At 45.5% G+C, this 21,424-nt stretch overlaps 1 protein-coding gene across 2 annotated transcripts in view; it reads right to left on the bottom strand.

Annotated features, from left to right (window-relative positions):
- Nucleotides 1–21,424, bottom strand: part of DMXL1 (Dmx like 1) — a 2,236,090-nt gene that overhangs the window by 916,942 nt on the left and 1,297,724 nt on the right. For both annotated transcript variants that reach the window (XM_086961064.1, XM_086961065.1), the window contains exon 27: nt 11,400–11,527. In XM_086961064.1, the coding sequence (XP_086817190.1) occupies nt 11,400–11,527 (128 nt within the window). The remainder of the gene's footprint in view (nt 1–11,399; nt 11,528–21,424) is intronic.

Here is a 21,424-nt window from a genome sequence, read left to right as displayed (position 1 = left end):
GTATGTTCCATGAGAGATTCACTGAACTGGCCCATGGGTCCTGGTGGGTGGTAAATAAGAATTCCGGACAAAGATCTACATGGGGAGACTTGGATTGAGAATAGGACATTTTCGCAATCTAGGAGGGGGCTGCCTTGCAGTTGGCAGGCAAGATGATCTTTATAGATTATAGCAATACCCCCTCCCTTCCCTCTGGATCGGTCTACATGTTGAATTAAGAAGCCCGGAGGGAGGGACTTAACGATGTCTGGGTCGGAGTCTGGTCCCAACCAAGTTTCCGTTAGGAAAAGAACGTCTAACTGACGATTTTCTAACGTTTGGTGGATTTCTATTGAGTGCTTAGGGAGTGATCTGCAATTAATCAGGGTCATGCGCATTAGGATGGAAGAGGAATGTTGAGGCACAGTAGGTATAAATTTATACGGGTAGTGAAGGCAGTGGTTGGAGGAGTTGTCCCCAACTACAGAGTGTGAGAAAGGGCCCTTTAGCTCTCTATTCAATTGTAGCAGTGCATCCCTTGAGTATCTGTGTGCACGGGGAATAACATTATCTATAGTGTCGGACTCTGAGCTCTGCCTAGCGTGGACGAGTGCAGACGAGCTTGCCTTAAGCGCGCCTTCGTCGCGCCCACTGCGCTCGTCCGCTGCGCTTCCGGTAAAAGCACATGCTTTATGGGATTGCTAAGGGCGTTGGAGGGGGGGTGTGGCCAGCACAAGTGGGAGTGTCTCGTGCCTGACTGTGCTCGAACAATGGCGGCAGGAAAGAGGCGTTCACCCGTGTCAGCACTAGCTCCGCTGAATGGGGGTGCCTGGGTCTGAGGACTGGTGCCCAAAGGATCGGTAAGGGTTTTAAAATCACAATAATTACACAGTTTTTAAAAATTGTCGATCTGCTCTCTCTACTCCCGGCTTTCCGCCTCAGGAGGTTTCAATGTCAATGCGGCGCTAGCAATCAGCGCACGCTTTTGTACCTGGTGACGGGGGGCGTGGCCAGCACAAGTGGGCGTGTCTCATGCCGGACTGTGCTCGAACAATGGCGGCAGGAAAGAGGCGTTCACCCGTGTCAGCGCTAGCTCCACTGAATGGGGGTGTCTGGGTCTGAGGACTGGTGCCCAAAGGATCAGTAAGGGTTTTAAAATCACAATAATTATACCGTTTTTAAAAATTGTCGATCTGCTCTCTCTACTCCCGGCTTTCCGCCTCAGGAGGTTTCAATGTCAATATGTCATATATATATATATGTGTCACCAGAGACTCCGAGCAACCCGATGGCCTTCTGTACCATGGTCCGACAGTCTGAACATGACATTGAGCCGCGAACATGTTCGAAGCATCAAGGTAAGCAAGAAAAGAGATGCAACCACATCTCACCTTAGAACCTCTTTCTGTTCTCTCTTGTAGCCAAGTATACTCTGTATATCTAATCGCTAACTAGAACTGAGTCCAAAAGCGCATTACAATATTATTGAAAAAAGAAACACACCTATTAGTGCAGTACCAAAATAGATCAAAGAAAAATCGAAACATTAAAAATATATCAAACATTAAATGAATCCTTGCCAGCAACAAGCACATCAATGTATCCACTAGGGTTTAGTTAAACGGCAGTAAGTGCTTAGAGGAAGCCTGCTCAGGCTGTAAAACTTCGGTAAGGAATTAGTTTTAACCTGCACACAAGACAGTTGAAAATCCAGAATCTCAGCCACTTCTCATATTCCCACTACTGAAAATGAAGCACATCCATTGGTGGCAAAAGAGGAGAAACCAACCCAGTATCCCGGGAAGTATCAAGCCTACTGGCACCCTGTAAATCCATATAAAAACTGTCATTATCAATGTGGGGAAAAATCATCCCCATCATTTCATTTCTGTTATCATCTAGTGGAGGCAAATTCTGTTTAGGAGTTAGAACTGAAAAGCGGGTGGAGAAACTCACAGCAGCTCTGTGGTAGGAGCATTGTTTTGTATGACTCTGACTGTATGGTAATCGAAGGAATGGGAATAAAGTTGAGTAGCAACCTCGGTCTGGCGAAGGTGAGTCTGACATCGACAAAGAGTCACCCCATAGGCAACACTGGGACCAGCACTGATGTCGAAGGAAACAGTGCAGGTCTTTGAGCCAGAGTAGCAGTCAGCACTGGTGTTGGTGCAGAACCTGGGGTGGGTTCAAGAGGTACAGACAACGTTAAGGTCAGATCTACTGCAATTACTGGAGGCCCTTGTGCATTCTTGGGTCCCAAAGTGTGGCAAATGGAACGCGAAGAGTGGCAAAAATGCTCAATATGACCTTTCTAAAGAATGAGTCAGTTTTCGGCTACTTATGTTTCTCCTTTGATATGAAGCTTGACTTACTAGATCACCTCAACTGTTAATAGAACCTGTTGTGGTAACAGACTCAAAAGTGTTAATGAGTCAAGGCGCTCGAAGGAGCGCTGCGAGATGGCTGTGCATTAGTGCAGCTCCGCTGGCCGGAACAATCATCCGTTGACAAAGAGCACAGATGGCACCCAAAAATATGTCCACTATATAAAACTGTACATCCAAATGCAGACACCACCAGCAGAAGTAAGCAGCAAAAGATTTTGAAGCCTGAATCGGCAGGAAAATGCACCCAAAACCAGAGCACTCCAAAACCGACGCGCGATTCAAGATAGCGGCACCCACCGAACATTGATTTGGCGAGAAACTCAAATGACCACAACGTCCACCCACAGAACTTCAATGAGGGTGAGGTGCGGAGCACCCCGCTAGTGGTCCACGGGTGAGAAAAGCGGATTGTGCACAACGTTCTCGCCTAGACGATCACAGTGTGCAGCGTGCGGAAACGAGACTGATGAGGGAAAATGGCTGCAGAGCACAGCGGAAAAATACAATTGGTGAAACAATTCTCCTAGCTACAGTGGCATCAAATGGCAGGTGATGGGCAGTAGTACTTAGGGGGCAAATGGGTGACTTTACACGCTGCCCAACGCTCAGAAGGCACGCAGCATGAAAAACACTGGGGCGGAGACCTAGACATGTGTGGAGAGGGTGGAGCTGCTAAAGGTGTCATATCCACACCGTGTAGGATTCCCAAATCAGCATCACACAAGCGAACGGGTACTGGTAGTGGTGCCGAACCCTTGCCACTCCGCTGCCCATGTTGAGTGGAGCTGCTTCTACGAGGATAACTGTCTAGAAGCAAGGCGGCTACTGCGAAACAGAAGTGTCACGAGGCCTGGGCAGACTCATGGAGCATATATAAAGGTAGGAAGCACGCCGCAGTAGCTCAGAAAACGCAAGTGACGTACAATCCATAAGTAACATTGCTATGCGAAAGTGCCCCTGAACCATCACTAAATGTGAATAAAATTGGGCGCACATGGTTTGAATACAACGCCACGTACTGTGAGGTGACCGCCTATTTTGCCACAGCAAGAGTGTCACTACTGCCCTCAGCAACAACGCGCACAGTGCCCAGGGACTCACCAACAAAGTGACCTGCCCAAAGAACAAACACTGTGACACCCTCTCATAAATAAATGGGCAAAACAGACAAAAACCAGCCCAAAAATACATTTGACGCGTGCCACACGCCCAGGACAACCTCGGCACACTCTGACACTGAACTGGATACAGAACGCACCAAAGAATCCAACATGGAGGCAGCGCTGCAAGCCATAGAACAAAGCTTGCATGCCATTGAGGGCAAAATAGACACTCTCACGATACGTGTGGACAATATAGCGGCGAAACTAGATAAACAGGGCGAGTGATTAGATGCAGCGGTACAGCGCATATCAGTGGTCGAAGATGAATCTGGCATCACGACTAAAAAATGGAAAAGCTACTGGAAAGCATAAAAAACAAGAATGAAGATTTAGAAGCAAGATATCACTGGAAGAACATAACAATTTAGGGCATTCCGGAAAACGCAAACACCGGGCGCCTAGAAACCTTTGTCGAGGAAATGCGGCGTGAAGTCTTTGAAGCGGATAGCTTTTCCCCGCTACTCATTATAGAACGTGAGCATCGGTCGTTGGTGCCAAAACCACCAAGTCCGATCATATCCCGTATATTGAATTATAGGGACAGAAACACGATCCTGCGCCTGTCGCGAGTAAAACAGATTACATACCCGAAACATAAATTATCCTTTTACCCAGACTTCATGTTAATGGTACAAACAGCACACAAGGAATTTGCATCGGTGGAGAAAAAACTCCAAGAAATGGGAGCAGAATATGCAATGCTTTACCCCACGAGGCTACGCGTCACCTACGAGAGACAATCAAGAACACTACCTACACCAAAAGCTGTTAACAATTTAATTCAACAAATGATATCCAAAAGGAGACCTACGGAGCGCACACCTTCAGCTTCACAGTCGGATGGTGGAAGCGGTTGACTGACTATGAAACTGTGTCACACGGTAAGGCGAAATCCTCCCAAGTGAGATGCTGATATGGACCTATTGCAATCCAGGCCAGAACTTTATAAGGTAGAATGAATATCCTGCCCATTGGGCGGACTGCACTAAAAAACAATACATGGACAATGGGACATTGTATATGCCTTCATGTTGGAACTATGCAGCAGCATATATTGTAGATACACAAATGTAAGATAGCAAAAAGATTGCTGCAATACATTACCACACACTGAGTAATTGCATAAAGTCAAGTAAGCCGATATGTAGGAGTTAACAGAAGAAATACACCAGATCATTATCCAGCTGTCACCAAACCTAGTATGTATAGATGGTGAATGTACACAACGACACAGATGCACCTAAGTAAGATCTTGGAAGCCCACCTTGCCAATTGCCTAAGTTCTTTTGGAGAGCAATCTTACTATCTGGACTGTCATCAAGCAGGGTTTAGACCTGAACATTCAACTGAGTCTATCATCTTGGCAGTCCTGGATGAACTGAGAGGGGGGCTGACCAGGGCACTACACAGGCCCTGGTGCTCCTGGATTTGTCTGCTTCTTTTGACACGGTCGACCACCATCTTTTGATCGACCGCGTGGCGGCGCCGGGATCCAGGGTCTGTTGTTAAAGTGGATTACTTCCTTTCTCGACAACCACTCCCAATCAGTTCACCTCGCTAATTTTAGTGCGGAACAAAGAAAACTGACCTGCGGGGTCCCACAGAGCTCTTCCCTCTCACCCCTTCTTTTAAATGTGTACATTTTACCTCTGATCCTGGCTTTGCATAAATGAGAGGTTATAGTCTTCAATTATGCCGACGATCTTCAGTTGGTGTTTAATTTTGATTCATCTGCATCATCTGTTGTGAGTTTCCAATTCACAATGAATTTCATTAGTGATTAGATGAATATAAATCAGCTCAAATTAAACCCTGGAAAAACAGAGCTGATCCTCACTGGCGGGTCAGCCAACCCCTGGAATTCCAACTTCTGGTCTCCGTTACTGGGGAGCTCCCCACTCCCAGCTAGTTCTGTTAAATATCTGGGAATTGTGATGAGTAATGATCTAGCAATGAAGGCTCAGATCTGCTCAGTGGTCTCAGGATGTTTTTTTCATCTGCGACAAATTAGAAAAATCTGTAGATTCTTGTCCACCGAGGCCCTGACTCAAGACGTCCTTGCCATGGTAATCTCGCGTATTGACTACGCAAATGCTCTGTACGCCGGTATACCAGCATACCAATTGTATCGGCTGCAAATGGTCCAGAATCAAGCAGTTAGGCTAATCTTTGGTCAGCCGAAACACCAACATGTGAGACCACTGCTGAAAAGCCTCCATTGGCTTCCTGTGTTCCAACGCTGTCTATTTAAGCTAGGCTGCACCATCCATAAAGCTCTTTCAGGACGTGGTCCTGCTTTTATCGCCTCAACGTGGTCCTGCTTTTATCGCCTCAAAGCTACAGCAGTATATTCACTCGCGTGACCTACGCTCTTCTAATAAGAACCTGTTGTCCCCCATTCTCATCAAACGGAAGAAACATGGGGGCCTTAGATTTACGACCTTGGCTCCTCAATTCTGGAACCTTCTTTCCCCCGAATTGCGTATGGCATGCCCTTACACCCAAATCAGGAAATCACTTCAAACCTAGCTATTTTCCCAGGCATATAACTGAACTCACTATTTTGCGACTGCAGCCATCCTCTCTTTTAGCGCCAAGAAACCGCCTGGTGTAAGTGCGCTCAATAAATCACTTTTAACATAAAATAACATAACAAGCATAATATAGGAATACATGGAATACGGTAGCCGTATACAATATAGACATTTCGGCGGCATCTGCACTGCGGGTGTAAACGTGTGCACCTGGCAGCCCCCTGTGGGTGATCGCCATAAAAGTTGTGATGTTAGTTCAATCGTTTCTAAGGGAATGTATTTGGCATAATTGGAATGCTGAAGTTAGTGGGGGGTTTTGGGTTTGATTGTTTTCTCAGGAACAAGAGATGTATGTACAATGCTAATCGCAAAAATGAGACACACTGAATGTTGGAGCAATAGATATCACCACTTTGGACACAGTATGGCTGTATATAGGCACATATTAAAAATTCATGCCCACTGATCCTCACTCCGGAATAGACCAGAAAAAAAAAGAACATCACTGATTCGTATAATAACGTGGAATATCTGAGGGCTTAACAACCCATGGAAAATTAGACAGATCTTTGCATACTTGGATAGACATCATGTAGAAATAGCCCTGTTCAAGAGACCCACCTGGCAAAAGATGCGAAATGCACACTGGGGAGAAAATGGGCAGACACCGTTACTGACCTGATCCTACTCATCCTATTCCAGGGGTGTTGCTATACTTATTAAAAAAGGAACACGAATTATAGTAGACCAAACAATCTCAGAACAACAAGGCAGATTTCTCATAGTAATGGGATACCTGTGTGGCACCAGGGTAGGGCTGGTAAACACCTATGGCCCTAACATAGATGATCCCACATTCGTCAACATAATGTGGGACAAGCTGAGGGACCTGCCGCCTATGGAAATTGTTTGGGGTGGAGATCTAAATCTCTCCATCAACCACGTGCAGGATAGATCAGGCACAATGAAAGAACCCCACAAACAGGCAGTTAAAGTAGTGCAGGATAGCATGAAAGTTTGAAATGGTGGATATTTGGCACTTGCAAAATTCGCACACACTGGAGTGCACACATGCATCCACGTTCCACAACAGTTTGGCATGCATAGGCTACTGGTTGGCAGCAGCAATGGCCAGCACATGGGTGAGTACAATACTGCACCACCCGAAAACACTATCCGATTACAAAACGGTACTACTAGCACTAGACCTACCCAACTACACACCTCCACCCTTCATCTGGCGTTTCAATGCAAAGACCCTGCTGGACCCACTCTACAACTCCATGATACAAACTGCGATAGAAGAATACTTTCAACTAAATAAAAAATCTGTGTAGGATGCCAGTGGAATTATGGGAGGCATTCAAGGCTACAATAAGGGGCGTATGCGCGAGTACGAATGCTGGAATTTTGCCCGATATTCGCACCCAACTGAAAAAATGCACAGATAAACTCCGATGGCTAGAAGCAGAATTTAAACGCACACACAACGCAGCCACACTAGGTGAAATAAAGGACGCACTATCTGAATACCAAGAATTAGCTTAAAGCGAGGTAAAATATCAATCACAACGTCAGATAGCCCGAGCATATGGGGAGAGAGGAAGGTCGGGGCGCATGCTGGTGCAAAAGATATGCAGCGCGTGCAAGACACACATTGTAACCCATATCAGAGACACACAGGTAGTTCACCACTATGGCGTGGCAAATATACTAAGGTCCTTCATGACCACATTTGAGGACCTATATGCAATGTGCCATGCGGCCGCAGCTCCAGAAATATTGGAATACTTATCAGACATAGCCATAGCTTGGCTGTCTGACAATCAATGAGAATTCTTAACTGTGCCGATCACAGTTGAAGTATCGGAAACTATCAAAACGCTCCCCAATGGAAAAGCCCCGGGTCCAGAGGGGTTCACAGGGGAATTTTATAAAGAATACATAGAGCTGCTATGCCCTTACCTGGTGGAAATGTACGGAGTAGAGTATGATAAACAAATACTGCTGCCCACTCTCGGAGAAGCATTAATAATAGCCCTCCTGAAACCAGACAAGGACCCAGTTGACTGTGGATCCTACCGGCCCCTATCATTAATAAACACAGATGGTAAAATCTTATCAAAAATCATAGCCACAAGACTCCAACCATTGATGCAGAATATAATACTGCCTGACCAATCAGGCTTCATACCCAATAGATCAACAGCACATAACATCCAAACCCTGTTTGCTCTCTCCCACCATCATAACCCCGAGATAGAGGCAGCGGTGGTGTTATTAGACGCAGCCAAAGCGTTCAACTCTGTGGAGTGGGTCTACCTGTTCACGGTATTGCAAAAAATGGGACTCCTGACAAGTTTATCGATATGGATTAAGATCCTATACACCAAGCCGGTGGCACATAGTAAACCAACATGTATCAGATTTAATTCCAGTACAGAGCTGAACGGGACAGGGGGTGCCCACTCTCACCCTTATTATTTGCCATAGCGCTAGAACTATTGGCGTGCAAAATACGCAAAAGACATGCTACTATGGCTCTACGCTTTTTTCAACGTCCCATAAGTATATCACTGTATGCGGATGATATGCTGCTGTATATACGAGATCCACGTGAGAACCTCTCCCCACTATTGCCGGAATATATAAAATTCTGCAGACAGTTGGGACTCCAAATAAACTGGAGCAAATCCGTGATACCCCCATTAACAGAAATCACTGAACCGCACCCCGTAGAATACCCACTAGAATGGCACAGAGGCCATGTAAAATATTTGGGCATCTGGTACCACAGGGATCCGGGACAGTGATCAGAGAAAACTACGGTAGAGTCATAACTGAAATTAAAGAACGAATAGACTGTTGAATCGGATTCCCGCTGTCCTTGGCAGATAGAATAGCTATTGTAAAAATGATCATTCTCCCAATATTTCTCTATTTATTTAACAACATTCCAATATCACCACCAACGCCAGTCTTTAAGAGGTTAACCACAAATATAACCAGACTCATATGGGCTGAGAAGCAGGCATGCATTGAATTGTGCACATTGACACTGCCATATCAGAATGGGGGGTTTACAGTTTCCTGCTCTACTATCTCTGCGCCCAGGTGCAGTACGGGCATTATTGGTTTCATCCAATACTCTATATGTCACATGTTGCTGTGGAGGATGGGGATGCACGCCCAATCCCACTGCGCTACATATTGCTGCACCAGCGCGGACATGTTAATAGACAGGAAATCAATACAATAAAAACTAGAAATTTAGCATGGCACACACGGGAGATGGCATGTTGATGCTGCAGCAAGTGGGAATAGACACAATCTGTATGTGGACGGTAAGTTCATAGAGCACACAGACCATAACGATATAAGTAACCAAACCCTATTATTTAAATTTGCGTATCACAGACTAAGAGGAGCAATACAACTTCTTTACCCTACGTTCCCGACTGAGCATCCATCCCGGACAGCGCTGGAAATGATTATCACAAACCCAAGCAATGCCCATATGGTGTACAAGCTGTACAAACTCCTGCAGGGGGGTATAGCGGGAGATGCTACTAGAGCGAGAGAGAGATGGAATGCTCACCTAGAAATACCCCTAAGCGAGCAAGACTGGCAAAGTTGCTGCGCCTTGACAGCAATTCTTACCCCAAATGGAAACCCTTTTACATACAACAAATATATTACACTCCACTCAAACTGCAGAAATACGGTCTCTGAGACACGGCCTGCTGCCAGCGATGTTGGGAGGAGAATCGTGACTTCATGCATTTGGCATTGAAGTGTGCTAAGATCAGCAAATAATTGGGAGGAATTAACGGACACACTGAGCCACGTGTTAAAAACCAAAATAGAATGCTCGATAACAGTTTGTCTATTGGGCATAGTAAAACAGGTACGCTCTAGTAAGCGCAAACTGTGTGTCATAGCACTGTTACTGACAAAGAGACGAGTCTCTATCCACTGGGACAGTAAGCACTCCCCTAGCAGAAAACAATGGCTAATAGACAGGGCATACTGCAGAGCCACTTTGCAAACATATGAAGAAGAGTTTCCAACAATGTCCAGGCCTAAAGAATACTGGACACCCATAATAAATTACTTAAGATCGAATTCAGATTTGTTCACCAATTCCACGATGTAAATAAATCTGCTCCGAATGAATAACAAAGATAAATGTATTATACTGTACTGTGTATAACAGGCATGTATGTTAAATGCACCAACATGGAGTGTACAACATTCACCTGAGCTGTTGGTGTAACGTATTGTTTGTTTTTTCAAGATTATAATAAAAACTTTTTATTTTGTAAAGTGGTAATGAGTTCGCCCCTCGTCTCTGAGTGGGAGTGGGACTTGCAATGCTCTTTATGATGGTCAGCGATGTACAGCTTCACTTCACGGTTCCAGATCGCCTTTGAGTTCATAAGGGCACATTCTTCACAAGACTTGGAGTTGTGCCCGGAGCCCAAACACTAAAGGCACACCTTGTGTAGGTCAGTCTTCTACATCTATTTCTGACAGTTGCTGCATAGTTTGAACACTGTAGTTTTAGGAGGGGCATTTTTCCATTGCACACTGCATTTACATTTTTTTGAAAAAGAAATTTGAAATAGTAACAACTTAAAAAGGAGATCAAACCTCATAATCAGCGTTCAAAGGGGCAGAAAGGGAAAAATTGATGCCAACATACAGCAGTGGGACTTATATGCAGCTCTGGCCCTCACTTCTGGGGCAGAATGAAGCCATCAAGCGACACGTTGAAGCACTGCCTGTGGAAGCTTCTGGACTGGCACCTTGGGCTATTGTAACGGTGAGGAATCTGCAGTCAGAAGTATCCTTCAGAATGAAAATTGCATCCCTAAAAATGTCTCCTCTGAGGCAGCGTGTTGAGCTAATAATAGGCAACATCCCATTCTGATTAAATTTAAAAGGAAATGAAGGAAATAAATGCTTGGAGAGCCCAGAGAATGGAGTGGACATTCTTTTTAGTATTAGACCTTTCCATTTCTGAGAATGCTTACTCTCAATGTGAACATTGACAAGGACTGAACCTGCAAATTCAAGTGAATGAAGGAGGAGATGCTTTAGAGAAATTGATGACGGTGTGCCTTTTTTTGCACATGCATATTTTCCAGCAGATACCTGAATGAGCAGGAACAGAACAATGAAAATAAATCACTTCATATAAAGCAGTTGATAAAGATAATTGTATAGACCACAAAATGATGGGGTAAATGTATACTTTCATTTACTATCTAACAACAAGGTAAATTGTACAAGTATTATCATATAATGTGACAAAAAGAAACCCTTAATCCTACCAGGCCACTGAGCTGGTAATGTGTTTGGAGTCACAGCTTCATCTAAGCTTGTTGTTCTTTGAGGGTGTCGTTGGGTGAGCAGCACACTCTGATATACCATCCCTGTGAATTGGTTTGCTTGAAATGAGCTAAGGGAAAAATAAGGTTGATGGCAGGGTTAAGCTAAATCTAAAAGGAGACAAATCAAGTTGTATTAGAAAACATATAGTTACCATTTTTTTTAAACAATATTGACAGGGTGGTAAAGCCCGAGTGTAAGATGTATGCATTAGTGTATTGCCATTTAAAAAGTGCCTCACCCTGGTTTGTGAACCATCCGTAGGTCAGTAAATTATCATATTCACAACACCGAATCAAAGGACAGGAGACCTTTGAACAGACTACCCACTGAATAAACAAACGGGCAGCTTTTATTATTCAAATTAAAATGCAAGATATGTTCTTTCTAAAAAGGATGGTAGGTACATAAGAAATATAATTTTCAAAAACACTAAAAACACACTGAATATGATGAGTTGAAACACCACATTAACCTCGGAGATGCACAGGCTTGCCTATACCTTGAATAAAAGACACCCCATATATTAACGCGATGATAGCAAAACACTTCTGTTTTTGACATTTTTGTGCAGCAATGTGCAGTATCCTGCTCATGTAATGTTCAGCCATTTTCACCACCTGCTTAGCCGGAGTGAATGTGATGTGTGCTGCATGGAATGTTGGAGTGATGATGAGTATTGAAAGGTTGGGTGCCTGTGCATGTAACCTACTTCAATAAAACATATTAAACTACATCCTCCCTGCGTGGACCTCCTTACCACACAATGATTACAATTTCAGTTTAGAAAACTGAACTTTGATTGACGAGAGATATGTAGTGAACAAAAGAGTAATGAACCACAAAATGAAAGATGGGAGTTCATGGCCCGCAAGAGTGCCATAACAGAAATATGCTCTAGACTGAAATAGTTGGAATATGGAATTAAAAGCTACTTCTATAAATAGTTCAGTTTGAACAGCTGAGAAGTTCTTCTTAACACTCTTTAAAAATATTTAGTACCTTTGGATAAAAAGTTAGTAATACAATGTAAATGGTAAGAGTGAACTAATGTGGTGGTTTGAGCAATCCTATTTCCGTGACAGAAGAAATATACAATAATAAAAAGGACGAAAGCTGTTCTCCAAGGATAAACTGTGTTCACAGTAATTGGTAAGAAAAAGAAAGTTAGCATAAAGAAATGCAATGGAAAGTTAGCATGAAGAAAATATTTGTCTCTGGAAAGGTGATATAAAGAATTTCTGAGTCAGAACTGGGGATACTTTAACCACAGTGAAAAATGATGCTAAGGCATATGGCCAGTGTAAACAACACAGACTGTATGATGTCAGTACGGAGGCAGTGAAGTTTTTAGCATGGCTAAGTATTAGTGGAGAGGGCCATAGGCATTTGTATGGTGTGAAAGATGGGAACAGACTATTAATGACAGGTGATGGTGAAATAGCACAACTGTCTACATAATTTTTCTCTGCACACTAGCTAGGACTAGGTGAGCAGGAGATGAGATGTACCTAATGGACAAGTTATTTACCTTATCTGGTAGAGACATTATTTAGCTGCAGAATCCGTCCCTTTGAATTTCCCAGGCTCAGACTTGATTCGGAAGATTTTTCGTGGAGCGTTACCCTTGCGTGCCGGTAGGTGGCGTTGGTCAGTCGGCAGCATCCCCACGGTTGTCACATCCAAATTACCTATAAAGGTACCACATAGACACACTGACGTCAGTTACTTTATCATGACTTTCCATGCCAGAAGCCGGATCCATGAAGTGGACTGACACTGGTATGTTTGTTAACAACTAATGCCCTGAAAGAGGGTCAGCCCTGACCCTAAAAATATGTCTGCAGTGCAGGGAGGCTGGGTGGGCTGGTAAGGAATCTGCAGCTAAATCATGTCTCTACCAGATAAGGAGATACTGAAGGTAAGTAACTTGTCCATCTGATAGAGACATCTTGCTGCAGATTCCTTATCTTTGAATAAATACCCAAGCAATACTATCCCCGGAGGAGGGACTGCGGACAAGTTTAGACCAGTAAATCCTGCCGGACAGTGCAGCCAAAAAGGCCATCCCTCGGACATAACTAAACAGGCAGTAGTGTTTGGTAAACATGTGCTGGGATGCCAAGTTGCTGCCCACAAATGTTGAGGACTGGAATACCACGTTCCAATGCCGTGGTAGCAGCCTGAGCTCTGGTGGAATAAGCCCTTAAGCCTTCAGGAGGCTTCTTTTTGGCAGGGCGTATCAAACTTTGATGCAGAGAACGACCCATTGAGAGACTGTCCCCTTCCGCACAGCATAACCTTTCTTTGATTTAACATACTCCACGAAAATTGTGTTGTCCACCCGTACTCTTTAATGAAATCAATGTAGAATGACAACACTCTTTTTGGGACTAGACTGTACAGTTGCTCCTCATCTTTCGAGGGGTGTGGAGGAGCAATGAAAGTGGGCAAAGTGACCGGTTACCCCATGTGGAAAGGTGTTCCCACTTTCGGTAAGAATGCAGCCCTAGTGCGAAGATGGTCACATTAGGGCCCTAATGCAAAGATGGTCAGGTAAGGAGGCTTGGATGAGAGAGCCTGCAATTCACTCACCCTCCTGCCAGACATTATTGCCACTAAAAAAGGCTGTTTTGATGGTAAGCAGCAAGAAGGGGAGTTGTGCAGAGGCACGAACGGTGCACACATCAGGAAGGTGAGAACAAAACTAAGATGCCACAGAAGCATGATGAAAGGGGCAGGGGGGAGCATATGTTACAGCCCATAAGAAATCTATTTACAATAGGGGAAATAAATAAAAAGAGAGATGGACTGGTAGCCTCAGAAAGGCAGACCGGGCCAAAAGGTACACTTTGAGAGTGCCCAGAGCACAGCCCTGCTGGGTAGCGGTCAAATTAAAGAGAAGGACTTGCAAGATGGAAGCAGAAAGAGAATCAAGAGATCTTTCAGTACAATCCTTCAGAGAATCTGCCAGGTGTTGAACCACCAGGGATATGCCCTGTTGTTCCAGCCACTTCCAGAGATCAGTGCCTCTTGACAAATGGTCTACGACCCCACCCCACCCAGTTTGTTACATTACCACATGGCTATGGTGTTTGGACCTGAACACTTGAAGCAGTTTTTCCTTGATTGAAGGAAGAAAGGCTTTCAATGCCAAGCGAAAACCTCAGAGCTTCAGCAAGTTGATGTGGAGTCCGGATTCCACCGGAGACCAGAGTCCTCTGATATCCACCTCTCCCAGATGACCGACCCAACCCAGGAGTGATGCATTTGTCACTACTGTATGGTCTGGTTGGAGAAGGGAGAGGGGTCTACCTCTGATCCAATTGCAGTCTGTCAGCCACCACTGCAAGTCCAGTGCAGTTCTCTCAAAGTTCCGGCACATGTCAGAGAGATTCCCCTGATGTTGTGCCCACTGGGACTTCAAGCCCCACTACAGATGGCACGCATATGCCATCTGGCATGTGTCCTTAAGCAGGATTCAGAAGGCCATGAGGCCCAGCAGCCTCAGTCATTCTCACCAAAATCCAGGATAGATGCTGAAACATTGCTATTATAGCCTAGACTCGTCACTCGGGAGGACAGGCCTGAAACTGCACTGTGTCCAGATCAGCTCTAATGAAAAGGAGCACCTGTGAGGGAGTCAAGGTTGATTTCAGCACATTGACATCGAACCCCAGCAAATGCAGGTGGTTCTCCATAGTCTGGAGGTGGGAGACAAATACCTAGGGGGAACTCATCTTCAACAGCCAGTCGTCGAGATAGGGGAAGACAGGCAACCCTGATCTGCGCAGATGAGCTGAGTCCACCGCCAAGGTCCCAAGGGGACTAAGGTGAACTGAAAGTGCTCGTAGCCTACCGTAAACCGCAGGCAGCATAGATGGGCAGGCAGGACGGGAATATGAAAACAGGCGTCCTGCAAGTCCAGTGCCCCCATCCAGTCTCCTGGGTCTAGGGTAGACAAGACCTGAGCTAGAGTGAGCTTTTTGAACTTTTCCTTTTTGAGGAAGTAGTGGAGGGCAGTCCCTTTTTTGGGGGTGGGGGGTCAAAACGTTGCAGGAATAGCAACCACAGCTTACTTCTGGCGCAAAAACTCTCTCTATGGCTACCTTGGCCAAGGGAGTCATGAATTCCTCCTTAAGAAAAATTAGGTGATGCTCTATCAGCCGGTCGACAATTAGAGGCATGGAGAGAGGGGTAGTTTTGAAGGGGAGGGAGTAGCCCCTTCAGGCAATCAGAAAAACCTACCTGTCCAACGTGACGGCTGATCCTGCCACCAACTAGCCGGACATCATCTTGAAGGGCCACCATAGGAAGGTTTGGACTCTAAGGTTGCATGGGGGGTGGATGGACCAGACTTCTCGGTGCCCAACCCACAGGGCCGGAACTACGCGCACCCATGGCTATACAGAGTTTGCTGAACTTGCGTGATCTTGTGGCTGGGGTATGACTAGCATGGTTGAAAGCCTCTTCCGTAGCCACAAACGACACACTGAGGACTAATGGCCACTGAGATGCCCAAGGACATGGCCGTAACCCAGGAGTCCTTAAAGCGCTCCAGCGCCATGTCTGCCTGGTCTCCGAAGTGGCGGGTGCTATCAAAGGGCATGTCCATGAGAGAGGCCAGGACATCCCCTGAAAAGCCAGAAGTCCTCAACCAGGCGTGGCACTGTCATTGAAATTTCTCTTCCCAGGGAGTCAGTTGTGTCGGGCCCACAGTGGATGGCAATCTTTTCTGCATCTCTCCCATCTGACACCGCTTGGGAGAGAAAGGCTTGGGCCTCCTCGGGGACCTGTGAGAGCAATGTCTCCCTCAAAGATTTGGAATAACAGCCCAATAAGAAACGTCTGTATGCGACTTTGTATTGTTCTCCTGCGGGAGTAAAGCTTACATTGGGTGAGAGAGTAATCTCTCCTATGTACTTGTCCATCGATAAGCTCCCACCGGAATTGAGTTCTCTTCCTGCATCTTTGTGGGCAACAGGTCCCAATGATGTGGGCCTGCTTGACATCTCCCCTTATGTTGTTCAACTAAAATCAAATGTGCGATTACCACGTATTCCCCAGTATCGTATCTCCCTTGATGGTGAGCGAGCGTTGTTAGCGATCATCTATGATTTGATCGAGAAAGATGTTATCGAGGAGACTCGGGGAAACGTGTGTAACAGCCCTGTGCTGCCCATTTTGAAACGCACTGATCCATCTAAGCCTCCTGTTTATCGTTTTGTTATTGATTTACGGGAGGTGAATAAAATTGTGATACCTTAGTTCCCTGTGGTGCCTGACATTACGGCTTTACTGACTCTGATTCAAGCATCTGCGTCCTGGTTCTCAGTGATCGATCTGAAGAATGCTTTCTTTAGCATTCCGATTGCTGAGGAGAGCAGGGACCTGTTCGGTTTCTCTTTAGGTGGCCGCAGCTTTAGGTTTAAACGTGCTCCTCAGGGCTACTGTGGGAGTCCATCGATATACAGCCAAGCCTTGAAGAGCCAACTTGATGCGTTTGTGTTGCCGGCTGGTGCGGCCTTGATCCAATATGTCGATGACTTATTGGTGGCTGTGGACACACAAGAGATTTGCAAACTTGCTACGGTGTCGTTGTTGCAGCATCTCTGTGACTTACATCATAAGGTGTCACCTTCTAAACTGCAATATTGTTGCCAAGAAGTAACCTATTTAGGTCACTTATTGTCAAAGGAGGGAAGAAGGTTGACCCCAGAGAGAATTGCAGCGATCGCTCGAATGACTGTGCGAACAACTCAGAGAGATGTGCGTGCCTTTCTAGGTATCACGTCATACTGCAGGCAATGGATTCCGAATTTTTCATTGCTAGCGAAACCATTGGTAGCCCTTACGTGCAAGGATGTTCCAACTCCTTTGCCATGGACGGAAGAATGTCAGAAAAGTTTTTCTGAATTGCGTGATGCGTTGTGTTCGGCTCCTGTGTTAGGTACTCCTGACTACAGTAAGCCGTTTACACTATACGTTCATGAGAGAGAAGGTTGTGCGTTGAGTGTTTTGACGCAACAATTTGGCGGTAAGCAGCGTCCATGTGCATATTTTTCCTCGACCTTGGACCCAGTAGCTAGAGCATTGCCGAGTTGTTTGAGAGCAACAGCGGCAGCTGCGGTGTCCATCCGACAATCTGCAGGATTGGTCATGGATAATATGCTTACGTTGATGGTTCCGCATGCAGTTGACACTCTTTTGAATCGTACGAAAACCCAACACTTGACGAGTGCAAGGTTGTCTGGTTATGAGTTGACGCTTCTGGCAAGTCACATTCAAATAAAGCGCTGCAATGTCCTAAACCCGGCGACTTTGTTGCCAACTAACATGGAATCAGATGAGGTATCACCAAACGATTGTTACTTACGAACTGAGAAGGAAACAAAGGGTCGTGTTGACCTAAAAAACACTACATTGGAAGAACCCGATGGTACTTTGTATGTGGATGGTTCATGTTTTAAGTTGCCGAATGGTGATGTGACGACTGCTTATGCTGTGGTGACGTTGAGTACGGTTGTGGAAACTGCAAGATTGAACCAGAACTCTGCACAGGCGGCAGAGCTGATTGCCCTAACCAGAGCATGTGTGTTGTCGAAAGGGAAACGGGTGAATGTGTTTACTGATAGTCAGTATGCGTTTGGTGTTGCGCATAGTTTTGGACGATTGTGGAGAGAGAGAGGTTTTATGACATCGCATGGTACGAAGATTCAGCATGGACAGCTTGTGAATGATCTTTTAGATGCCCTTACATTGCCCAAGCAGGTGGCGATTATTAAATGTAGTGCACATCGTAAGGTAACGGATGATGTTGGTCGGGGCAACACGTTTGCTGATGAGATTGCTAAAGAGACTGCGAGAAACCTTACAACTAGAATGTATGTGACAAGTTCGGTAAGGTGGCCTGCAGAAACTGGTATGTGTGAGGATACTATTGAAAGTGTGAAAGCGATTCAGAATGAGGCCACTGAGACTGAAAAGACCAAGTGGAAAGAGAGCACGGGAAAGCTGGATGCGAATGGCTGTTGGATTGATTTGTCGGAGAATAAAAGGTGGATGTTGCCGGATGCATATGTGCTAGCTGTTGTGACTATGGCACACGGCTTGGCACATATTAGTGCGAAAGGTATTTGTAAGTTGTTGTCCCCCTGTATGGAAGAATGATGGTATTGCTAAGTGTGCTGAGAGATTGGTCAAGAATTGTATGATATGTATGATGTACAATCCTGGCAAGGGAACTCCTACACCCCCTGGCCATTTTGCTCCTCCTTCATGTCCCTTTGAAGTGATTCAGTTGGACTTCATCCATATGGAGCGATGCAATGACCTAAAATATGTTTTGGTTGTGGTTTGCGCATTCTCCCGATGGATCGAAGCCTACCCTCTCAAAGACAATACTGCCCTGTCCACAGCGAAAGTCCTGCTGAAGGAATACTTTCCTCGGTATGGAATGCCACGGATTGTATGGTCTGATAACGGAAGTGAGTTTGTGGGGAGTGTGATGAAGAGTGTGTGTAAGGGCCTTGGAATTACACAAAAATTCCACAGCGCCAACCATCCCCAGTCAGCAGGTTTGGTTGAGGGGTACAATGGTACTCTCAAACTAAAACTCGCAAAGATTCAGGTTACGACTGGTCTCTCGTGGCCTGACGCTTTGCCTCTGGCTCTTCTGTCAACTAGGGCGACTGTACACTCTCGAGTAGGGCTCAGCCCCTGCAAACATTTGGGGGGTTCCTAGACCCAGTGTGTTCGCTGATCTTGGGTATCCAATGCTGATCGATTATCTTCATGATCTGACTGCTAAACTGAGGTTAATTCATCAACAGGTCTTTGAAGCACTGCCTGCACAGACGGAGGGTCCAGGCCACCAGCTCCAGCCCGGAGACTGGGTGGTTACGAGGAATTTTGGCCAAAAACGAAATCTTGAGCCGAGGTTCATCGGACCCTATCAAGTGCTCCTTGCCACGAGAACTGCTGTTCGTTTGGAGGGCCGCAAACACTGGGTGCATGCCACCCACACCAAGAAGGTACCTATACCTTTGCCAGCGGACTCGTGGGTGAGGAAGGGCATCTCCTCATCTGAAACGGAGGTTTTGCCGCACTTTGTACCATTCAGTGACGCTCAGCCTGTGGGAGAGACTTCAGTGCAGCCGGACGATACTGTTGAACCTTTGTCATTGGAGAACTCAAGATCTGAACTACTGTCTGACCGACAGGATTCTGTTTCATCATCCGACCAACTGTTTGAAGATCAGACTCGTCCTGGGAGAAGCAGATATTTTCTCCGTTCCAACGCTAGAGACTAATAAAATATTTTTGCTTTCTCCCCTGACATTCACGTTACCCCATTATCACTCTGAACATTTTTGAATAACTGTAATTTTTGTATGAATTCTGGGTTCTTTTCCGCATATGTGTGTTTTGTTTCCACAGCTAGGAGATTTTGTATATATATATATATTGTTTAATTAAAAAAGAACCTTACACCCGGGTGGACCGTAGGGCTGTGCGGGTACTTCCTTCTGTTTAGTAGGTCCTGACACTAGGTTGGAGACCGTCGATTCCTAGGAACTCCTGGGGATTGACTATTGCTATACAGAACGAAGTGCGTCAAGAACGTTGCGGACGGTTTTAGAGGATGGCTTTCTCGAAGCTGTCGGACTTGGAAAGGACTCAATCTCAAAGATTCGAACTGCATAGGATTGCACGTACTAAATGCTTCATGTTTCAGGTGTTCCTTCTGTTCCTAACTGTTTCTTCGTTATTGGTGGGTGGAGTGTATTATATGATACAATCCGTATTGCCTTCTGTTTCACCTACTTCTTCTTCTGAACCTAAACCTACCTCCACTGTTTCTCCTCATTCTTTTCATATTTTACCCCAACATGAGCAGGTTAGACGTGCAGAATTTATGAACAATTCCTTCGTTCAGCTCCTTCATCAGCATCAGTTGGTGATGAACACTACCAATTGTTGGGTGTGTGGGTTAATGCCACATACCACCGATAAGGGAATTCCGTACTTGGTCCTTCCTTACAGTTCCCAGGGTTCAGCTCGAGCATTTCAAACTATGTTTCGTAGCGCACTAGATTCTTACCCCAATCGAGAGCCACGTTGTCCACACTTTGGTCCCGGCCCGTACCATAAGTCTTTGGCAATAGCGATTGCTGATTTAGATAGAGATATTTTTGATCCATCGCTTATTCCAGAGGAAGAGGTGCGAGCCTATAGGGATCTGAGCGAGGCTGAGTATAGCGTGTTAGTGGGTGATAGACAGCTCAAAAGTTCATCTCCAATTTGGATCGTACCCCACCTCGGTAATTTTTGTTTGAAAGGTCGTGGTCGAAGCCCGAGAGCTCATCTTGGGGAGAGTGCTTGCACTGAAACGTATGTTTTACCAATGCTCTCTTACCCTGTTCTCCTGACTGCCAAGGGTACGTACTTTGTATGTTACGACCGTGCATATACATGGTTGCCCCTTGACTTCTCGGGCACCTGTTATATTGCAAATTTGCTGCCACCAACTTTTACAGTTGCCTCAGATTATCACAAGACCAGAGTTGTGAGAGGCGTGATTAGCAAAGAGGACACTGCCGGTCAAGAAGCGGGAGACTTCTTTAAGCGTTTCATGCCGTTTTGGGGACCTATGATCAATAGTAGGAACCTGAGACAGTTGACTCGAGTGGTGGAATCGACTGCTAATATCACTGCAAGTGCCCTTGGTAACATTACAGCAGAGCTTCAGGTTGACAGGCTTATGACGTTACAAAATCGCATGGTTTTAGACGTTGTCCTTGCAGATAGAGGTGGAGTATGTAAGGTGATCCATTCGAGTTGTTGTATTTTCATTCCTGACAACGCTCCAACTGTCTATCAAGCCATCTCGAAGTTGCATAAGATCTCCGAGTCCATACACGTGGACGTAGGGGATTGGACGCTACTAGGGTGGTTTTGGGGCCTG

Source organism: Lissotriton vulgaris, chromosome 3_1 (assembly GCF_964263255.1).
Source record: "Lissotriton vulgaris chromosome 3_1, aLisVul1.2, whole genome shotgun sequence".
NCBI lineage: Eukaryota > Metazoa > Chordata > Amphibia > Caudata > Salamandridae > Lissotriton > Lissotriton vulgaris.
The sequence above is the reverse complement of the archived record's forward strand: the minus strand, read 5'-3'. Positions and strand labels throughout refer to the sequence as shown.